This window comes from Chlorocebus sabaeus, chromosome 23, assembly GCF_047675955.1.
Source record: "Chlorocebus sabaeus isolate Y175 chromosome 23, mChlSab1.0.hap1, whole genome shotgun sequence".
Lineage (NCBI taxonomy): Eukaryota > Metazoa > Chordata > Mammalia > Primates > Cercopithecidae > Chlorocebus > Chlorocebus sabaeus.
In genome coordinates, this window is record NC_132926.1 from 65,421,926 (window position 1) to 65,445,309 (window position 23,384).

The 23,384-nt window shown below is 39.6% G+C and overlaps 1 protein-coding gene across 3 annotated transcripts in view; it reads left to right on the forward strand.

The window, feature by feature from the left end:
- Positions 1-23,384, forward strand: part of SEMA6A (semaphorin 6A) — a 133,423-nt gene that overhangs the window by 87,374 nt on the left and 22,665 nt on the right. For 2 of the 3 annotated variants that reach the window (XM_038008736.2, XM_038008740.2), the window contains 12 exons: positions 383-502; positions 1,194-1,282; positions 2,427-2,644; positions 6,834-6,965; positions 9,096-9,251; positions 10,682-10,858; positions 11,246-11,386; positions 11,474-11,554; positions 13,793-13,851; positions 16,281-16,301; positions 16,439-16,489; positions 21,643-21,807. In XM_038008736.2, coding sequence (XP_037864664.2) covers positions 383-502; positions 1,194-1,282; positions 2,427-2,644; positions 6,834-6,965; positions 9,096-9,251; positions 10,682-10,858; positions 11,246-11,386; positions 11,474-11,554; positions 13,793-13,851; positions 16,281-16,301; positions 16,439-16,489; positions 21,643-21,807 — 1,410 coding nt within the window. The remainder of the gene's footprint in view (positions 1-382; positions 503-1,193; positions 1,283-2,426; positions 2,645-6,833; positions 6,966-9,095; positions 9,252-10,681; positions 10,859-11,245; positions 11,387-11,473; positions 11,555-13,792; positions 13,852-16,280; positions 16,302-16,438; positions 16,490-21,642; positions 21,808-23,384) is intronic. The other variant, XM_008014202.3, reaches the window with a different exon arrangement.

Here is a 23,384-nt window from a genome sequence, read left to right on the forward strand (position 1 = left end):
CTCACCTAATCCAGTTTACCATGGTGTGGTGGCAGTAGTAGTGTCCAAGGATCCTTGGCCTTGAGGTTTCAGTCAGGGTCCAGCTAATCAAGTGAAGCAAACATTTTTCATTTACCCTGTTCCCTGAGCTGCTGCTGGTACTGCTGCTTAAAAAAAAAATTGCTGTGCAATTTAAAAATGAAAAATGTTTCATCTCTCATGATCCCAATTTAAAATGGTGAGGAGTGTGGGCCAAGAGTTTTCCCAGTGACTCTTGGATTTTTCCCAGTTGTCCTATCTCATTTGCCTGATGTTGGAAAGCAATCTAAGGGATGTCTTTATTATTCCTCCACCCCCACTGACTTGCTCCCACCCTGTTCACCTCTTTTCTTTTCCTTCTAAGATGGAAAGCTATACTCAGCCACAGTGACTGACTTCCTTGCCATTGATGCAGTCATTTACCGGAGTCTTGGAGAAAGCCCTACCCTGCGGACCGTCAAGCACGATTCAAAATGGTTGAAAGGTGAACAAACAATTAAAAGAAGGAGGGTCGGAGGGGAGGGGAATACATATCTTGTGGGAGATCTAGAGTCTGAAGGGACCAGACTGTAGCTTCATTTTAATAATGACTTCTGACAGACAGAAACATGTAAATTGCATCTTTGGCTTCAACTGATTTATTTACCTCCCTTTTTTCCTTCCCCTGAGTTTCTGGAGTATTAACAAAACTACCAATGCCACAACAATAGAATACATTACATTCATCTTTTCTTGCTTCAAGCTCTCATTTCCGAGTCCTGCATGAAAAGAACTGAACAATGCATTCATGGAAAGGGACAGGGGCTTGGAGGTGGTGGGGAAGAGGAGAAAAGCTATTCACAGCCCTGTATGAGTCAGGGTGACGAGGCAATGTATACAAAATCTTCTCTGTAATAGGGGCATTCCATTGTGGAAAATAAAATTACAGAGATATGCAAAATTCGATAATTCTTCATTGTTGATTGCAAAGCTTCTGGAAGATATAATGTGTACGTGTGAATGCCTTGTGAAATCACCAGTGCTTGCATGTGTGAAGTCATTAGAAATGGTTAGTGTTAACCAAATGTCTAATGGCCCTACACTTTTAATTAATAACATGTCTTTGGCTACACTTGATTGAAATTCTGTTAACTCTGTATGACATGTTCCCAATTAAAGTGCCTATTTGTCTACAGAACCATACTTTGTTCAAGCTGTGGATTATGGAGATTATATCTACTTCTTCTTCAGGGAAATAGCAGTGGAGTATAACACCATGGGAAAGGTAAGAGGGGATGCTTTCCCTGGCTCACTTTGTAATATTTTCAGAAACCCACACCTTTGGACAAATGTTGTTGTTATCAATGATCTTGAAATAAGAACCATAAATCTAGTAACAGTCTTGGAAGCCCTATCTGCTTTTTCAGAACAGTAACAAATCACAGGAAATTTCTTAAGTATTTCTATTGAAAATTTATGTTTGGTTGGTTTCATGCTGAGATTCAAGTATCTTTTTTTTTCTTTTTGAGACGGAGTCTTGCTCAGTTGCCCAGGTAAGATTGCAGTGGTGCGATCTCGGCTCACTGCAACCTCTGCCTCCTGGGTTCAAGTGATTCTCCTGCCTCAGCCTCCTGAGTAGCTGGGATTACAGGCATGCGCCACCGTGCCCCACTAATGTTTTTTTGTTTTTAGTAGAGACAGGGTTTCACTGTGTTGGCAGGGTTGTCTTGAACCCCTGACCTCAAGTAATTCACCCGCTTCAGCCTCCTAAAATGCTGGGATTACAGGCATGAGCCTCCACACCTGGCCCAAGATTCAAGTGTCTTGAGATGTGATTTCCAGGTATACTCAACAGTTTTTTTTTTTTTTTCTTAATTGAGAGGCTCCACAGAGACCGTAACTATCCGGTATCTTTAATCAAATTGAGTCTTGATTTTTGTCTTTATTGCAAAAAGCAATACAACATTTAGGGGATATCCATTTTAGTTCTTTTTACCAGAGACTAGATCAAGGTCCCTAAGTTGAAGGGTAACATAGAATGCCAGGGTGGCTTGCACAGATTCAGGGCCCAGAGGCAGCTAGTGAGGATGGCAGAGATGGTGCATACAAAGTGTGCTTTTGTTTGAGGAAATAAAAAGCTAAGCAGTCTGTATGGAAATGAGTTTATGTGGCTGGGAGCTGATTCCCTGAAGGATTTATGGCTCTGTATTAAATACCACAGCCTTATCTTTTAAAACATGCTGCTCCAATGCTGAGTTTTCCTCTTTTTTTCTTTTCTTTTCTTTTTTTTTTTTTTCTACTGATTTTAGAAATAGTATTAAATTAAGCACCTTGTTATTTTGTTTCTGTTTTCAAGGAATGGAAATTCTACTAAGATCTCCTTGCAAAATGAATGCATTTCATTTTCCCTATGTGTTTTCCCTCTGCAGGTAGTTTTCCCAAGAGTAGCTCAGGTTTGTAAGAATGATATGGGAGGATCTCAAAGAGTCCTGGAGAAACAGTGGACATCGTTCCTGAAAGCGCGCCTGAACTGCTCAGTTCCCGGAGACTCTCATTTTTATTTCAACATTCTCCAGGCAGTTACAGATGTGATTCGTATCAATGGGCGTGATGTTGTCCTGGCAACCTTTTCTACACCTTATAACAGGTAATCATGCCCTAGCTGTGTTGACCTCATCAATTCTTCCTGGCTTCCTTCTCCCAGGGGGTTCTCTTCTAATAAACAATATTTGCAACTGACTGAAAATTGTGTGTAGCTAAAAAGCACTTAACACTTAGTTTTCATCCACAAATTAATAGTAGTTTATAAGCATTATTAAGTTAGGTTTTAGGGGAAGTAATTAGATAAATTATAACAATATCTTCTATTTATATAAGCCTGTTACATAAACACTTTTTATGTGTTATTTGTAAATCTTTCTAGTAATCCTAGAAACTAGATAATATTGTCCTCTTTTTCCAGTTAAGGAAACTGAGCTCAACATATTATACTACCTGGTCCAAGTAGTCAGTAGATGGAAGAGGCAGCTTTGGAACTCAAAAATGTTCCTCCTGTCTCTTCTAGGTCATCTAATAATTTGTAGTATTTGACTTTTAATATTCTCATGACTGGATCAGTACCTTTTGAAGTTAAAACATTGGAAATGTATTCAAATGCTACAGGGTAAAATCTAGGATTCAAGTGAGTTATAAAGGACTTTGGTTATTATCCTGTCCAACAAAGTCACCCTTGGGCAAGCTCACTCAATAAGTTGGGTCACAACCCAGACCCCAACCACAGCACCGGAATCTGACTCTGGAGGGTCCTAGTGATAACGTATAAACCATCAAACATTGTACCTACAAATTATGAGTGTCAGCCTAGTCACTCCTATTTTTGTATTTAGTTAAAACTAAGACTTTGGGCAACTAAATGATGCACTCATAATTGTTCCTAAAGCAGTGAAAATGTGTACGGAACAGAAGGAAGATAAGCATTAGTGTTTTTCCTTAGTACTCATCTCTCTGTTAAACCAATGAGATTTCAGAATCCTAGTACTATTGTGTGAAAATGATCCTAACCGTGTGCATGGTCATGAAACCTAAATTCATGTGCTGTGTTCTCATTTCTGTGCAGAATTTTGGGTGTTCGGTATTGAGTATCTTCCTCTGGTAATACACTGTTTCGCTTTGAATTAAACTTTTTACAAAGACTTTTAAGAACATGATGAGTGCCTAAATGACAGGCACACAAATGATAAAACTAAAGGATAGCATCTAGAAAGAAATGCTTAAGAACTGAGTAGAGCCCAGAACAGACCAAACTTCATGAAGGATGAAATCATGTTCCTCAATTATACAGCGGATGAGAGTCAAGCTCCCCACTGAAAATAATATGAAAATATGAACCCATATTGCACCAAGAAGTATTCAGTTAGATTTAAGTAAGCTTTAAATGTCTGTAGGGATTTTCAGACTTGCGGATAACAATGATATTTAAAAATTCAGGCTTCTATTGCTCATACATCAGAACCTGTCTCTCTAGGATTTGGTAAACATATACTGTCTTGGCACATGGAAATGCAGGGACTAGTAGAATCTAAGAGCAGTTCTAGTTTTCTAGTTTCTGTTTTGTTTTGCCTTGTTTTTTAAGGGTGTGGGTTGCTTTGTGATTACAATATAGTAGTAAGCCCTTAAATATTATAGATAACTCCATTTATAGTATTTTCTTAAAAGACCCCTAAGAAGTATCCACTTAGTGCATGCTTATGCAGTCTTGGAAATCATATTTGTTTGATAATCTAACATCCACATAAAAATATGCATACCCATTGTCACCTATAAATTATAGTCCCTCTGTTTTCACTTTCTCTGGTTTCATCCCTCTCTACTTCATGCTTTACACATGCACACTTGGTCATATCAAATTGTTTCAAATCCATTATTTGCCCTGAGGATAAAGCCCTTGCTCTTTGGCATAACACGCAATCCCCGACAGGGTCTGACCCCATTTCCTCCTCTAGTTCATCCCCTCCCATCCTCTGCTATGCAGCCTGTGCCATGGGCTGATCGGAGCAAAGATCTGCTCCTTGAATGTGCCATGCTTTGCTCACTCTTTGCTTTCTGCAAGATCTGCCCACCTGACCAACATCTGCCCACTGAAACCCTGCGGATGCTTCAAATGTCAGCTAGTCACCTCCTATGTGACCTTGTGCATATTCCTTTTATACTCTGCTCTTACGAGATTGTCCTAAAGATGTTGTTGTTGTGATTTTTGTTATTATTCTTTTTTCTATTTTTTCCTGAGATGGGGTCTCGCTCTGTCACCCAGGCTGGAGTGCAATGAGCCATCCCTGCTCACTGCAACCTCCACCTCCTGGACTCAAGCAATTCTCCTTATTTTTGTCGTTATTCTTATACTTGCCTCCACACTGAACTGTGAGCCAACTGAAGGAAAGACCATATGTTGTTTGTGGAGCACTTACTGCCTTAAGTAGGGGTTCTATAAATATATGTTGAATGAATGGAAAATGGGAAGAAAGGAATGATGGAAAATTGAAAGGAATGAAAGGAAGGAAGGAGAGAGGAATGTAAGGAAGGAAGAAAAAAGGATTTTACAACTGATTCTAACCTCAGGAAGACTACGAAACCCTAGGATATTTTTAGTTATTACGAGATGCATCATAAAATACTTCAAACAGCATTTATCCTATTTTTCTTAATATATAAGGCAAATACTATATGTAATTGTGTTACTTTCAGAAAAGGAATATGTGACGAGAGTCTTACAAAATTAAATAAATAATGCAAAGGTTCTGAAATTCCAAAACAAATGAGAACCACTGTCTTTTTTTTTTTTTTTTTTTTTTCCTTGAGACAGAGTCTCACTGTGTTGCCCAGGCTGGAGTACAGTGGCTCAGTCTCGGCTCACCGCAACCTCCACTCCCAGGTTCAAGTGATTCTCATGCCTCACCCTCCCGAGTAGCTGGGATTACAGGCGCCCACCACCAGGCCTGGCTAATTTTTGTATTTTTAGTAAAGATGAGGTTTCACCATGTCGGCCACTCTGGTCTTGAACTCCTGATCTCAAGTTTTCCACCCACCTCGGCCTCCCAAAGTGCTGGGATTATAGACGTGAGCCACTGCGCCCACCCTATCACTGTCTTATACACTTAATTCTGTGAACAACATATATACCTGTATAAATTTATATGTATTTAAAATTTATGTTGCCACCTTATTTTAAATAAGCAGTTTAAGCTTCTCCCTATTTCTTGTTTTATTTAAGCAATTATTATTAAGAAATTATTCAATAATTTTCATATGAAATTAAAGATGGAATAAATTATCCTAATCATTTATGAAGTTATTTTTATATCTGTTCAACATTTGCAAAATTCAAGACAAAATCATTCTCTGTGGATGATCTTCCCTGCCCTGGATGATGTTCCCGCACTGCAGGGCGCCCATGTCTCATGTCCTGGGTGCTCTGGCCGTGTAATGACCCACTATCTCAAAACCTGATTAAAACTCTTGGCCAGCTGGTGCCTGTAATTTATTTGATCAAAATCATGGAGCAACTCTAGTCAAAAACAAATGTGGGTCCAAATGTAAACAGCGTACCCAGATGAATGAATAATTCATTCCTTCCCATCACTGATTAAAAAAAGAAGCCTAAGTCCTTCTAGGGGTGCCAGGCGAGGATATAATTATAGGTGGAGCTAAGGGCCATTTTTATTATTTAGCACTTTATAAAGTACTTTATTTGCAAAGTGATGGCATTTTAGAGACTTAAATTGTTTAGTCTTATGTAAGTAATCAGGAAGGTAAAAATTTAAATGTACAGAGACTAACATAAAATGTGTGTGGGTTTCCCCACAAACACATTCTCACACCCTGAGTTCTTGGCTTGAAAAACCAAATACAAAGAAGCAATATGTGGACATTGGGAGAGCATTTTTGTTTCAAATTTTCACCAATATTAGTGATACAGAATGCTCTCCAGAGACTTCAGAGAGGTCATTGATAATTAGTGTCAGGGAATTAATGAAACTTCCATCACTAGCTCAACAATTCTTCCTCTATAAACAAAAGGAGTTCAAGAGGCAATGTAGATATGAAGGGTTTTTTCCCTCTCTGTGAGCTTGCTACAACTAGCCCATTCTTTAAGGCAACTGATGCAAATTTGATTGAGAGAAATATTTTCTTTGTGTACTAAGATCCCTTACATTTATAGTGTCCAAGGTATGAACTTTAAATTTCACTTGCTGTACTAGGAAAGTTTCTCTGGAGTATGTTCCAAACTACATGCATAACCAGTGCGTGAGTAACACTTGATGTGAAATGTCATGTTGTAGCATCCCTGGGTCTGCAGTCTGTGCCTATGACATGCTTGACATTGCCAGTGTTTTTACTGGGAGATTCAAGGAACAGAAGTCTCCTGATTCTACCTGGACACCAGTTCCTGATGAACGAGTTCCTAAGCCCAGGTATGTGCAAATATTCATATGGCTATTTTAAACTTTAGAAATGGCAAAGCTTGCACCTCTGATAATGAACATCCTATGAACTGCACACTAGTGCCTTCCATGCCAGCCAAGCAGATTGCCTTCATCTCATTAACCAAAACCTAAAGTTACCTTCTCATATAGTCAAACCAATGTTCCTCTAGTCTTCTGCTTTAACCTCCAGATATTTATTTATCCAATGTAATACTACAATGGTGGAAACCATCTGAGGCCTTACTGGCTTATAGTTGGGAAAACTGAGGCCCAGAGAGGTAAAGGGTATTGCACAAGTTCAATAGCAGGGGGAATGATTTCCGCTGCTTCTTTATGCTTCTGTTCAATTTTATAGAGACCCATGTCTTCAAATCCAAATAAAATATGAAACGTAAATAGTGTTTTCTGGATTTTGTGGCCAAGCTGGATCAGAGTTGAGTCTAGGACTCTAGACCGAGGGTGAGAAGAATACAGCGGGTAGAGTGTACCATTAAGATGTCTCTGGTCTGCCAGATTCTGGTCTGTTTTGGGTCGAAATACAGTGTAGTATCCTCCTCCCCAGATCATGCCTTAGAATTGCTTTCATGAGATACTATGGTCCAGAGGCAACCCAGAGACCTCTCAGCCCTATGTAGTTGCTTCCTAAACAGGCTAATTCATCCTAACTGGGACAGGAGGGAAGTCCCCCCAAGCCCTTTGCCTGCCTCTCTGTGGCACACACTCACAGCTCCATCGCAGCATTTGCACTCCAGGTTCCATAGAAACAACCATGGTGTCTGTCCTCCCCCGGAGTTGTGTGCCTCTGGAAGGAAGCCCAACATCTTACTAATTTTTTTGTTTTTCAACTCTATTCTGCAACCTCCAGTCCTCCCCACAACGTACCTGGCCAAGTACACTTACATGAACTAACTTAGGTAATATAAACCAATTATACCCAGAGGAGAAACTTAGTGCTTCATCCATCTTCATTACCTGAATTATCTGGCATGTTGATACTCTGTTATTTATGGAGAGCAAACTAGGTGTGAAAAGCACACCCCAGCAACCTCAGACAGATAGTCTTAAATCATTGCCTGGGATTGTTAACTACCTTCTAGATAAGCAGGAAGGGGAGTTAAGCCTGAGGGATTGGGTTTCAGAAAGTTCTTATGTAATACTCCTTGGTGTGTAAAGATGGTGTCACTCAACCAATACCAGCACGTATACTTTAAGTGATTTTCTACTAATGGCAGTGAGTTTGCCCACATACTTCCACATGCCTGGCTCGTCCCTCTTGCAGCAGTCAGGATGCTCCCAGGATGCTGCCTTGGGGCAGTGTGGGCATAGGAGTGGTTCATGCTGGCGTCGTGAGGGTCCAGTTTCCTCTCCTGCACCACCCAGGCAAACCAGGTGTCTGGACCAGATGGGCTTCATTGTTTCCCTAATCTGACTTTGCTGGGATGACCCCTGACTCCTGAAACCATAGAATTTCTTGTAGTAGCAAATTTTTACGGTCGTCATTCAATGACAAGAAAATGACCTTTCAGGAAAGAATCTGATATAATTGGCTTTTCATACCTGCCAAAATCAAACAAAAATAAAAACAACAATAAGAAACAAAACCCAAATGTTCTCTGAGGGAGCCCCAGGTAATGAAACATGATTACATGGAGTCTTGCTGGCACGTACCCTATTGACTTTTGGAGAGTCTTTGCTTTCTACACTTGCGAAAACGTCAACCTAATTCTCTCCCTCTATAGAGTAAATGCATGAGGAATCTCTAGCAGCCTTTTTGGATAAGTAAAACCATCCGTGAGATACGTGCAAACCACACTCACTCACTTGTTTCAAGCTCCATCACTGTTTACTGAAATTTGTTTGTGCTTCTGGGAGGAAGCCAGCCTGCCCCCAGCTGAGGCTGAACTGTGCTGGCTGAGGCTCCTCTATGAAATGAGGAGGCGGCTCAGAGGAAATCTCAGCATATTGTGCTTGGTGGCATTCTGCATTGTTTAACTTCCTCCTCTCAGGCTGCAGTACATTCTTCTCCATTCCAGATGCTTAGAGAAGCAGTTCATTCAAAGAATTTGCCATAAGGCACAAAATGAACTCCCTCCTTCTTCACCCTTTGTTTCATTTTAGGCCAGGTTGCTGTGCTGGCTCATCCTCCTTAGAAAGATATGCAACCTCCAATGAGTTTCCTGATGATACCCTGAACTTCATCAAGACGCACCCACTCATGGATGAGGCAGTGCCCTCCATCTTCAACAGGCCATGGTTCCTGAGAACAATGGTCAGGTGGGTGTCAAGCAAACTGTGTCCTGATGAATTTCCTAACTTCATCTCATGCTCGGAGAACTGATCGGTGGATCATTCTTTGAAATGCCACAAACATCTTCTGCTATCCTGGGCATTCATTCAGCTGTGGAATGCTGGCCGGTTGGTTGGATGCCACTATCCCCCCATACACACATTCCCAGGGAGAAGAGTTCCAGTATTTTCAGGCTAGTTGGACACATGCCAGCAATTAGAGGAAGGAAATGCCTTTCCTTCTGGATTAGCCCATTGATCCAATCTGTGCAAAAATAGAGCAGCAGTGAAGGAGAACCAGTGAATGGATGTGGACACCTGATTGGTTGGAAATGATTACAAAACTTGCAGCAGATTCCACCTGAGCATGGCTCATGGATTGTTCACTGTCACATAGAGCACAGACACCACATTCGCCAGTGTGAAGGATTCATAGTTTAGTATTCTTTTTCTGAACTGGTGGCCAACAGCGAAGGGACAGCCAATTAGAGATCTGTGATTGCATTAAAAAAACTCTTCCTTGTATTTATTCAGAGCTTATTTCCAAACAGTTCAACAGGCTTTCCCAAGTACCATCCCACTGTGGTAGTCATCAAACAAAATGTTAATTAACTTTACCACTATTTTAATACTCTGACTTTATTAAAATATATTAAAGCACTGTAATAGCTCTGGCACATAAAATGGAAACCATGGTATATAACTTGCAGGAGGGTCTGTTTTCTGGTTCTAGCTATGGTGCTTAGGACAACTGGGTCCCCATAGAATGTCAAATGTCCAAGAGATTTCAGAGAAAGCAAATTGCTGGTAGGACTTATCCTAGGTATGCCCTTCACCTTTAGTTTTAAATGGATATTGTTTGGCTTGCAGGTCCCTGCAGTTTTTAGCAGTGCCATTAGCACCCTACCTCCTCATCCTTGAGAAGTCTCCCAGCCCCTCTACATACAACTGGAAAGCTTTCCAATCAAACATTTTGTCGATGAAGGCTTTGTACCTCAGAGGAAGAGTATGGAGAAATGGTAGTCATTGCTTTTCAATGTTAAATTAAAGGTTAAATGAATTTCTTATTACTTCTTACCTTCATCATAGGAGACATTAGTCTTTCCTTGTCGTTCATGGAGGGATTATTGCTAAGTGGTTTCAGGTGGTTTTGGCTATCTATTGTGGGACTTGGCCCACAAACACACACACACACATACACACACACACATTCACACCTCCTTCCTCCCCTTTGGAGCCATACTAATGCTCTGCAAATGGAAATAAAGGGCCAGAACCACTTGAGAACATTATTTATATGCATACATTTTTCTTGAGGTTATTACTAGAAAGCTATGGCACAGCTGTTTGAAGTGGAACAGGGAACACTTTAATGATAGACCAACAAAGAGATAAAAAATGTGGTCCTGTCGTTTTAGATACCGCCTGACCAAAATTGCAGTGGACACGGCTGCTGGGCCGTATCAGAATCACACTGTGGTTTTTCTGGGATCAGAGAAGGGAATCATCTTGAAGTTTTTGGCCAGGATAGGAAACAGTGGTTTTCTAAATGACAGCCTTTTCCTGGAGGAGATGAGCGTTTACAACCCTGAAAAGTAAGTAGAATATTTGGTTCTTTCTTAGTAATTATTTGTTATGCTATTATAGTCCCTTTCATTCAGAGAAAATCATGGCCAACTTAGGTTTTATGCATTTTTAGATGACTTTTTAATGCTGTTTGTAAAAATTTTTTAACATCTAAAAAGCATTATTTTCTTCTCGCCTGTGTGTGTGTGTGTGTGTGTGTGTGTGTGTGTGTGTTTATGTAGATACATACATATGTGTGTGTCTACATGTGTGCATGAGCATAAGGATTTGTTTGTTTCACTGCCAATTAGATCAGATTAAGAGATTGCCTTGTGGGCTGGGAAGTGGGATGTGGGGGTGGTGCCGAGAAAAAGAGAAGAGTCTGTTAATGATATTATCTTGCCTGATGAAATTAGATGCAGCTATGATGGAGTCGAAGACAAAAGGATCATGGGCATGCAGCTGGACAGAGCAAGCAGCTCTCTGTATGTTGCATTCTCTACCTGTGTGATAAAGGTTCCCCTTGGCCGGTGTGAACGACATGGGAAGTGTAAAAAGTATGTATTTTGCCTCACTGACAATTAGAAAGTCCGTGGTGGCTAGGAAACAGTCCTAGGTAGCTCATGGTCATCCTCTTCCTGCAGAACCTGTATTGCCTCCAGAGACCCGTATTGTGGGTGGATAAAGGAAGGTGGTGCCTGCACCCATTTATCACCCAATAGCAGGTAAGGAGCCTGAGGAGTGGGAGAGGGTACAGTGGCTTCCAGCCAAGGTGTATTCTAGATGTAAGATTTGCTCTGCTCTCACACTCCACCACACAGCTTTCTGTGCACAAACACCAGCAACGGGACTGTCAGCCTTTCTCCTTCCCTTTCCCATTTCATGGAGCCTCACCACATCACATGTGGCAGATTTCCAATTGATTAATCATCCTCGGACTGATTAAAAACACAGAATGGAAACACAGTGGGCTTCAATGTATTCCCTAGAGAGAGAGACAAGAAGGTGCCTGCCTTGATCATCATGGTGGGAGAAAAGCAGAGAAAAGGAGCAATAGGATACCAATTAGATTAGTGAGTGGTTTGTTCAGCCATAGCAAAACTGGCTCTTGTAATTGACTGTGCAGGGCTGAGAAGAAATTGCAGAACATTTGTTAAGCAATGCAATTGTACTGCAAGCATGGTGTATACATCCAATAAACCTTTTCCTGCGCTGAAGAGCGGTTGACCCTGTTACTCTTTAGGCAGTCAATCAATTCTTGGCAGTTCTCCAGATCAGCTAGATGAGGCCAGTCCACCATGCATGTGATTTTGGTGTTTAAAATTGTTACCCTGGCTTTAAATGCTTAGATGGCATTGGCTAAGAGGTTTCTTTTTATGCTTTTACTTCAGTGGATGTGAAATCCAAAATACATTTGCAAAAGTATTCAATGTTTATCTTTGATGGGTTGTGGCAAGCAATTTAGAAGGTTAGACAGCACAGATCTTCCTTCAACACAGCCATTTCTGCAACCTCCCCAGATCCAAAGGGGGAACAGAACCATCTTTACATCACTCTGTGCCTCTTTTCCTATTTCAGAATAGCTAAACAAACAGACCAAGGGCGTATCTGATGACCACCACCTGCATAATTTGAGGACAAGTATTCTCATAAACAGAGCTGATGATAACTATAAAATCTGACCTGGAAATTTGACTAATGCAAAAGTCTGAGTCACTGTATATTATTAGAACAGCTTTGCAAGTAGCATTATTGACATGCTATAATATTAGAGGTTTGTACCTTTTCATTGGACCCCTCAAGGTGGAGGAGAAAGGATCACCAAGCATGGTGAGGGAAGCTATGAAATGACCTATGTCCTTTCTCTGTTCAACATGTGACCAAAGGCTATAAGACTGATATTTAAAAAATTATTTTTAAGTCAATATAAGAACTCCAAAATGGTTTCCTTAAGGTTTGCATTCATATTTCAATGATGCTGGCATTGCTCAAAACATGGGGCGTGCCCTTTGGAGAGTGGGCTCCAGGGCATCATGAATATTGGCTGTCATTACCACTAGAAATCTTCATCTTTTGAGGGATTTGATTTTTAATGTGGCAAAAAAGATTAGAAACAAAACATGGTGGATTATTAGATCAAGCTGTGACTTTCAAAATAGTTTTCCTATATAGCTCGTAAATAAGCTCTGAAAGCAGTTGCAAAATAAGAGTTTCAATTATATTATGGGAATATGTACAAAGTGCCCCCAAAGGAAGGTGACTCTGGTGTGCTTATTTTAAAAATCAAAATAGCTTTTACTAAAATTGGTTTTCTTAATGTCATGTCGCTTGTACAGCCCAGTGGTGACCTAGTAGACTTGGAAGAAACATGAGCCTGTCAAAGAGAATGACAGTAATACTCCCAAGCACTGGGGCAGGGCTGGGGGTAAACAAATAGCCAAGTGGTCTCCACAAAATGTACCACCGGCTCCTGTCCCCTCTCTAGCCACTTGGACTTTTGAACACTTTTGGCTAGATAAATGTCTAGGCAAAAAAACCTTGCCTAGGAAGGCAAGGGCAGGAGTGAAAGAGTAGAGAGAAAAAGACTTTTCTTTTTAATTTATAGACTTCTATATTGTTTCTATGAAGAGTATATTTTAACATCTAAACTTCTTAAGTGTTTAAGAAATGCTCAGAGAATTAGAGTAAAGAAGGATATAAATAATCTGCAAGCTTATTATCTCCCTGAATAATATCTGAATTCACTGCTTAAACCATGGCTTCTCTTTGGAGAGTCACCTAAGACTTTCTATAACTTCAGAGATATAAACTTCAGAGATAAATATTCAAGCTGTTAACTATTTCTTTTCTGCACCTGCCACTCATCAAACCGTGTTACATCTTTAGTGAAACTTAAGACTCATTTCTGAAGACTCACGTTATTGTATTCGTTTCTGTCTCTCTTTCCCTTCCTTTTTTAAAAGACTGACTTTTGAGCAGGACATAGAGCGTGGCAATACAGATGGTCTGGGGGACTGTCACAGTAAGTACAGTCTTTTATCCATTTTTATCTTTGGGCAAAGATGCTTTCAGTGAACGGCCTAGATACATCAGCTCACATGTGGATCTGAGTGTAGCAGACACTAAAGCATGCATAAATGACAGAAATCATCTTCTAAATATCAAGTAAAGAAAGCACTGTGGTCTAAAGCCAGTGTTGTCAATGTTGTCACTATAAATGCTGGCACCTATTTCATTCATTCTAATGCAGGGGAACAAATTCACTCTAGAGGATATTAATTGTAGCAAAGCAGTAAGTTAAATCAGCATTTCCATTACAAAATGACAGTTTTGCTGTTTTTAAAAACGTGCTTTTATACTGTCATTTTTAGCCGAATAATAAAAAGATTGATCATTGTACTCCAGCTTTTTAATTGAGTGGGCCTGTTTTATTCTTGAACATATCGACTAACAGAAGTAATTATGTTTTTAAATTAGCTGTGTGTCTGTTACCATATATGATACGAAAAAAATTTCAGAAATAACCCACAAGTACAAGGCAATTAAAAATAACCTTTTTATAGGAATTGGCCTACTATGTAAATCTCAGCGTTCATTATTAACTGGTAACATTTTAGTTAGAACTTTATGTAAAGGATCTGTCTCAAATTTCTGCCCAGTTGTCATGTGACCTGATTAATATCAATATTCTCCTGAAAATTCTTTATTAACGCTAATTTAAAGAATAATACCATACTCTTGGAAAATATGTTTAGTTTGTGCTGTTTCAAATGTTACATATGCTGAATTTCAAGAAGCTTGCATTCAAAATGGCAGCAAATAATAGCTCCCAAGGGAATGAAGTTATATTATCCTGATATTTGATTCTATAATGAAAATCATGGGTATAATTCTAATCTTTCAGTCATGAGTACTGAAATTTCAGACTCTAACGTGTAATTCAACTTTCTACCTTACCTTTTTTTAGAGATTAGTTATAATCAAATAAAGAGGGCTAAAGGCAGCCTTATCTCCAAATCTTTGCCATATACATTTTTTTCATTTACAAATATTATATATTGGCAAAAAATTCTAATTTATTATGTCTTTTCACACAAAATTGATGAATTAATAAATAAGCATAGGAGAAGTGTCATCACCTAAAGATGTATGTTACGTGTGTGCATTCATCTGTATCAGGGAAATAGTTTAATGTTTGATCAGTTGACCTTAATCATCTTGTTGTGTTATAGCTTTATTTGCAAGGAAACAGGTTTTAAGATGTGTGTGTGTGTGTGCATGTGTGTGTGTGTTTTATTAACAGCTTAGTTAACTGATGTTAATGAGCCATTTTCATCATATTTCTATTACTTGTGATAGTGGTGTCTGTAGAAAAATAGGGGTGTAGATTTGGATCAAATCAGAAAATACGTGAAACATGTAAAGATGGTTGTTACTGTGTCTATAAAATGCCCACTGTACCAGTAGGCTCACACCCTTATCTGCGTTCTCAGGCAGAAGAACCTAAGGAAACCTCTGTATGTAGCATAGGAGAGGCTCTCAGGTCCCAACCCTGTGATTTACTCTTTATTTCCAGAGTAATCTTAGTGGTCAAGCCCCTGGATCTGCCTTCGTGCTTTGTATGTGTCCGTGACCTTTAACCTCACTCTTGCTGAGGCACATAGGGTGCTTGCCCAGGGCAGGAGTCAGGCTGCCCCTCTGCCTCCCTGCCTTTCCTCATGGCTTCTCCTCTCCCTATGTTCCTGCTGGAGCATGAACTACCTCTATTAGACAGACCTATCCCCACACAGGTATTCAGGGAGGGTTTCTCTCACTGGTGCAGTCATCATAACTGGTACAGAATTAACAGGATGTTAAAGGGAAATGAAGAAATCACAACAGCCAGTGTTAGAGGCTGAGTGAACCAGAGATCTGACCTCAACACACAGCACACACCCAGATATGTTGCCTAATATTTGTAAGGGTTTGTTTTTTAACTTCCAAACTAAAACTCCTGATGATTTCAGAACACTGTAACACTGGACAGTTTCTCACAGCGTGGTTGTGAGGATGAAGTAAAAAGAGAATGTAAAGAAAAAATGTTTTCTTTGTAAGTGTGATCCAGGTATCACTATGCACATGCGTGTCCCTCTGTATAAAGAAGGGTTTAAACTCTCGAAGTCACCTATAATTGCGGTTACCATTTCGTTTGCCAACTCTTGCATTTTCTCTGCCTCTTGGCAAAGGCAGGGACTTGGAGGAAATTCACTTGGTGGAAGAGATATGGAGGTGTGAAATTGGACTGAGTATAAAGCATTTTACATTACACGCAGGAATTAAAAAGCACTTACTTAGTATCGGGGACCATACGTACATCGGCATAGTTCTGTGTTAGCTCATTCCCACTTATGTAAGTCGCATTAAGCAGAGTGTAAAACATTAAGTAACCTTCTCCTCCCTTTTGTCTTTCAGATTCCTTTGTGGCACTGAATGGTAAGGAAGATATTACTCTCATAATTTCATACTGGTGGAAACCTATCTGAGAATTTCTATTTCATTAATCCCCTTGAGTATGTTCAAATCTTAAGTTTCTTTTTAATTAATTTTTTATCCTCATTATTTTTTTATAGACATTTCAACTCCTCTACCAGATCATGAAATGTCTTACAACACAGTGTATGGTCAGTTTACGGATTTTTTTTTTTTTAAATTCGTTAAGTCATTCATCTGGCAGTAGTTTATAGTTTTCATTCCTAAACATCATGGACCAGATTCTTTGTTACTTAAGGGCCCCAATTCACTAAAATTATTTATTAATTTCACCAGCCTTCAAAAATCACTCTGCCTATGTGAGACAATTGATGTGGGAGACTGAGTCCTAAATTTTTAATCCAGATAACATGAAATATGCCAACCTTAGGGAATTTGGTGAATACATTTAATGAGTTCTTGAGGGAGAAGAAATTGCTTTCGAACATAAGTATATCCAAGACAAAGGAATAGTGCTGATAACTAATAGACTATAGCTCTTCAGCTGATACAGTGCACCATCCCCCAAAATGCTGGCACTCAAGACAATACCCTCTGCTGGCGAAAATCTATACAGGACACACAGGTCAGGCTCTTATTAGACAAAATTTTCCAATATAGTATGAAATTGGCCCCTGAAATTTAAGCTCAAAAAGAGTATGAATATTTAGACATGTTTTCAGTGCGATTTCTTCAGAATGTAGACAAGGAAGAGTGACGCAGTGGAAATGATGTACAAACAGGATTTATCTCATTGTTCTTGGTCTGAAATACACAATCACTATATTAAACAAAGCTACTAAGCCCATAAACAGAATATTCTGAACTCTTCATGTAAGAAGTTAAAATGTAGCTGTTCCATTTACATTTCTCAAGGTACCCCCAAATATTTATTAGGGTAAACTATCCATGTGTTTTTTTAGAAAAATATGGTATGAAAAACATCTGTGTGATGGCAGATTTAAGCCTCTGCATTATAATGGAAGCTGCGAGTTTCATGTATACACAGCCATTTTATAGTTTGTGTGTTTAAGATAAATAATCAAGCAACAGATCCAGGACAGTCTTTAAGTACAGAAGTAGGTAAATAAGGGAAGGAGAAAAATAAATTTTAAAAAAGGGAAAAGAAAACAAAGAGGAAGGAAAAGAAAGCAATGCTGATTTATGATCCAAAAAAATAGTTCATGATGGCTACAAATGTGTTTAATAGTTCTTTGTAAACTCTCACTCCCTGTGTCAAATTAGCATACATAAAAAGCCTTTTTGAATATCTTAAAGACTGGTTTATGCCCTGGAACTGTTTAGGAATGGAAAATATTGCCTGCTTTCTCCTGACTGGCCCCCTTGTGAAGTAAGGCAGTGTGGAGTAGATGAGCCCACAGAATTCATCCACCTTTAATGTTCCCTCATCTATGACTGAAACCAGAATATTGAACACCAAAGACTAGAAGAAAAATTGCTCAGGAGGCAAATGTCGTCTAGCTTAGACTGCCTTGAGAAAAAAACTGCACTTTGTATCTGCTCTTTTCCAACATGATACTTTGCGATCATTTCCTGTAATTGAATAGTCTTTATCGGATATTGAGAAATTAAGATCTTGAAACAAATTGAACCAGCAACCTGCCCAGCATTCATCAGTCATACTAAGACCAATTTTAACTCCCAGGTAATTTCTTAAATAGACAGAATAATTAAACTATGGGATACTCTTATGAACAAAAATCACTCCCAAGCTATGTTCTCTCTTATTTCCTTTACAAAAGGAAAGGTACTTATTAATGCTTCCGTATTAACACTTTAAGGGATGATGCTCATTCATTTTCAGGTCTTGGGGGGAGGCAACTAAAGAAGAGCTGGAATTTTCCTTTCAGCTAATGATCCTATCCATTTCAGGCTAAATCTATTCAGTGTGAAGCAGTTCAATGATTAATTGACCATCAAAATGAGGACTGGTTCAGACAGTACTTACGAAAATATTGGCAACTTTTAAAAATAAACCATTGTAAGGGATGTTAATTTTGGAATTAATAAACCCAGAATAGATTTCACTAATTCATTCAGCAAAAACTTGTTGAGTGGCTACTGTGTCCTAGGCACTGTACTGGGCGCTGTATTTGTAGCACCAAAAGAAGAAATAAATTGCTATTTTTATGAGCATGGATATAGACAAGGAAGCCAACTCCAAAGTAAAAAGTGCACCCACACTGTTTCTAGCTGTGTCCTCTGCATGTCCTGCACTCTGTGGCTGAGTGTAGGCTCACAGAGCCAACTACAAAACCAGAACTGCCCAACCTAGGAAAAGGGATCATTTCAATAAATGATGCAGACTTTCTGCTTGTCAAAAGCTCTGTGCCACACCAGTTACATATGCAAGAACCCCTTTTAGTGAATTGGGCCCTGATTATTTTCCTTCTCTCTTCCTCTCTTGTATTGATTTAATGTCTCTGTTTTGTGTCTAATTGTCTACAAACATTGTTAATAGGTTAGAGTAGTATGAAGAGGGTCTAACCTCTGGAATTACAATGACTTGTAGATATAGAGAAACAACATGATGCATTAAAGTTAACTTTCAAAATATACCTATTTATTTGTATTTTATGAGAATGATAAAGTATAACCTCAATTGATTAAAATGTGACCTTTCTTATTGGACTGACAAAACAAAAATATAGATTCCAAATCTATTGACATATGATATCACATCCACAAATGTTTGCCTATTTTTGTAGCATGATTTTGGTTGCAAAGTCTCTTAGGGAATGCACAAAAATAATACGACCTTAAAAATCAGACTAGAAGAAGGAATATAAGTGGTTTCCTTATAATATTTTTTTAAGCGTGGAGAGGTAATAACACATCTTTGAATTCAGACTGAGGACTACTGCTTAATGGTGCTTTTACAGGGTGGTTCTAAAATTTTTGCGAATCATGTATTGCTTTCTCTGTTTAATTCACCACTGGCACGTGTTTCGTATCCTCAAGCATAAGTTTAAAGGATTACAAACTTCATGATGCTCAGTTTTTTCTTTCGAGTAAATCAGATGCATGGTTTCTCTAGATTTACATATGGAAAATCGAGATGTGGTGGGTATTAGACTAACACTTCAGTGATAGGAAGAAGAGACTGATTTCTCACATTTGTGTAAAACACTTTCCTACCTAACTACCATCTGGTCCACATTAATATCCTCTCATAGCCATAGCTTTCCATTACCAATGAGTTTTCCATGTATTCGCAGCATATGGGCCAGGAAATCTTTCTACAGAGAATGTGTCCCTTAGGCATATATTTCCCATAGATTACCGTATTAAGAAATGTTCTCCCTAAACCATACTTATGGCATTACCATAAAATTGCCCCTTGAACACAGTTAAATTGAAAGTGCTCAAAATGCATATCAATTCAGGTAAAAGAAATCTTGCTACTTGGAGGGGAGGTATTTTTTTTTTTCTTCCTCACTTTCTCTTTCTAACTCCCTACAAGCTATTTCTAATTGTTTGCTTACTGGGCACTGAATTTTCTCTTAGACTGACCATATTAGACTATTTAGAGTAGTCTTGAATTCAAGAGTGGAAAAAAAAAGTTATGTTTTAGACCTCAATGTAAGCTGAAAGGAAATAAAGGAACTTCTATATTTCCATTTCTCAGGCTGATTTTCCTGCCCCTGTTCTCTTATCTGTATCGTGACATGAGATGTGAAACTCAGAAATGTAAAAACACAAAGTCTAGAATAAAGCATTCCTTGAATTTTAAATGAACATGCTTTTAGCAGCTGGATACGATGCAGACTATTTTCAACGAATTGGATGTTTGAAGTTGTGTGAGAGCCAAACAAGTGCCATACAGAAAGGGACCTCTTCAATGTTACCAAAGCTTTGCGGCAGGATTTAAGTGTGGTGGCTCCGTAGAAGTCACTATGGCATGGCTGAGCCACTTGGCTTCCTTTTTCCTGCTACGCAGTTTTAAGAAGATAAAAAGCTATCTTTGTTATATATGTTTTGTCTGTAATTTGCAATATTACAGTCTCCTGGGGGGGAAATCCAACTTCCAATAATAATTGTAAAAAAAAAAAAAAAAAAAAAAGAAGAAGAAGAAGAATGCACTGTGCTTATTCTTATAATCTGTCTTTCTAGAGGCCAATATTTTATTTATCATGTGCATGGTGATCATACTTCAAGGCTGGAGCTTTTGGAGTTGTTGTGAGTTTGCCCTACTTTCCACCAAAGGCACCAATTATACATGCACAGTAGTTGCCCTTATATCTTTTAAAAATTGTTCAAGAGGTTGCTCTATGTAAGCCAAAAACTCCAGTTGAAAATCACAAGGAGGTCATATTTTATTTCTGCCAGAGAGAACAGGTAGTAGAGCTTCTTTAAATCATTGTGTCAGCTTGGATCAAAGCACCTGATACAATCTGTATTTAACCTTGTGGAATGATGGAGGGAGAGCTTACAAACGAATTCACAGGAAATGGCTAGAGTTTCTGCTGTAACTCTCAACCCAGCCATTCTTCTCGTATTATCCTATGGTAGCTTATCTGAACCTCAGAAATCTATCCTTTTCTAATTTGAATCATTTTAGTCAATGCAGCCTCAAAAACGGAAACCATTTTTATTGAAATAAGACACAAAAGGGACAGCCGTAGTAGTGTGTAGCAGTTGAAGTCTCCATTCCAATGAAAAGACAGTGGGAATAGATCCCTTTGCAAAGCAATAACTACTCCCAGAAAGAGGAATGCCTGTGAAGTTGAGTTGAACCTGAAGACCAGACACACTGTAGAACCTCCATAGGAAGGGTGCAGAGTCACTGAGTTACTTGTGACAGGGACAAGACTTACCCACTACCAGAAACCTGCCCCATCAGTCACAAATGGGATTCCTGGAGTGGACACTTTCTGTGTTTAGTCCTGACACGAAAATATCAGAGAAGGACACTGGCCTTTCTTGAGCACCTACTATGTGTCAGACACTATGCAAGATGCTTTCACCATTATGTCCCTATCCTCCCAACACTGAGAGGTGTCTTTATCCCCACTGGGTGCACAGGAAGAGGTTAAGTGATTCCCCAAGGCCCACCCAGCAAGTGTCAGAGATAGGATCTGACCCTTCATTTTCTAACTACAAGTTCAAGGGGCTTTCTGCTGAACACACCCCACACCACCACCACCACTAAACCGTGTCGTTTCTAGGACAGTCTCCTCTCAGTCTTACAGCCAGCTTGGGTGTCCCACCTCCAGGCCTCTGAGCAAAGGGAATGTAGGTCTCTCCGATGATGTTTTCCTAACTGTATTTGTGATGAAAACAGGGCACTCCAGTTCCCTCTTGCCCAGCACAACCACATCAGATTCGACGGCTCAAGAGGGGTATGAGTCTAGGGGAGGAATGCTGGACTGGAAGCATCTGCTTGACTCACCTGACAGCACAGACCCTTTGGGGGCAGTGTCTTCCCATAATCACCAAGACAAGAAGGGTAAGGCCTTGGAAATGCCTCTTCCTCTCGGGGGAGAGGGAGGGAAAAGTGGGGAGGACTGTGTAACTGCTTCCAGCTGAATTTTAGCAGCATTTAAGGAACCTCCAATGCGCTATGATTGAAAGTTTCTCGAAAAAGACTGCAACCCCATCCTCTATGTGAAGCTTGATCCTAAATTATTCTCTGACCAAGGAAAACCACACAAAACAAATAATATATCCTCTGAGCTTCCTCTACCCAAAAAAGATGTGGCTTGGCCCAAAGCAGATGCTGGCTTCTGACATCCCTTGCCATTCCTCTTAGTCTCATTCTGAGATTTTTGGACCCTCTTTTCCCACCATAATGTGACGGAATGCGGTTCGGGCTTTGGCAAGTGAATGCAATTGAAGTAAAGGCCCTGTTAATCAGTGAATTGAGAAATAGCAGGGCAAAGTCTTTTCTGGCTGGTAGCATCTCTCACTCTTGCATGGTGCTGAATTTGAATAGAGCCATGGTCCTCAGACGTACTGCAATTGCTCTTAGAGGACAGTAGCTAAGACAAAAATATGTTATTTAATCAAGCAGAATTGCTATGCATTTAAAACGGAAAGGAAGCCACACTAAATGAAAGGGATTCTACTGTGAACTGTCCTAAATTCTCCTTTGCTTTCTTTGCTTAGCTGCAGACAGGAAATGTCATCTCTTTTCTTGCCATTTGCTGCTTCTGGTAACACATCCTACTTTAGTTGCAGCTGCAACCAAAGAGGCCTTTACTTGTCCAAAAAACAGTCTTGTAAATCAGAGACTGAAAAGCCCAGTTATGTTGCTGAGCTGTTTCCCCCCATTCAGAATTGTTTACTTCTATATGTTTTCAAGAGTTTCATCCAAGCGGGAGTTTGAGTTTCGAGGGCAGAGCAGCCACCGTGACCCTTGGAAGATAGTCGCTATCGCGCCCTCCCCCAGAGTGTTCTGCATACATATCTCCATCTTCACTTTTAGACAATGCTTTGTGGTCAGACTCTCAGGCTACATTTTCATCTCCTTTTTTGCTTCTCATCTCCTGAGAGTGCTGGGCACTCTGCTTACTGTGTTTGCCAAGTCAAAATGTAAAGATGGAGCCCCTTTTGTCTTGTTCTTGAGCATGTCCTCTTAACTGATTTTATTTTCTTCTATAGACTTCCCCTTCCCCTTAGTAATATGCCCTGCCTCAAATCTTTATTCGTTTGTTTTTTTGTTTTTGTTTTTGTTTTTTTGAGATGGAATCTCACTCTGTTGCCTACACTGGAGTGCAGTGGCACGATCTCAGCTCACTGCAACCTCTGCTTCCCAGGTTCAAGAGATTCTCCCTGCCTGAGCTTCTCAAGTAGCTGGGATTAGAGGTGCCCGCCACCATGCCCGGCTAATTTTTGTATTTTTTTTTAGTAGTGACAAGGCTTTGCCATGCTGGCCAGGCTGGTCTTAAACTCCTGATCTCAGGTGATCTGCCCGCGTCAGCTTCCCAAAGTGCTGGGATTACAGACTTGAGCTGCTGCTCCCGGCCAACCCTTTTTTTTTTTTTTTTTTTTTTTTTAAGAGCTGGTTTTGTCTCATCAGCTTCT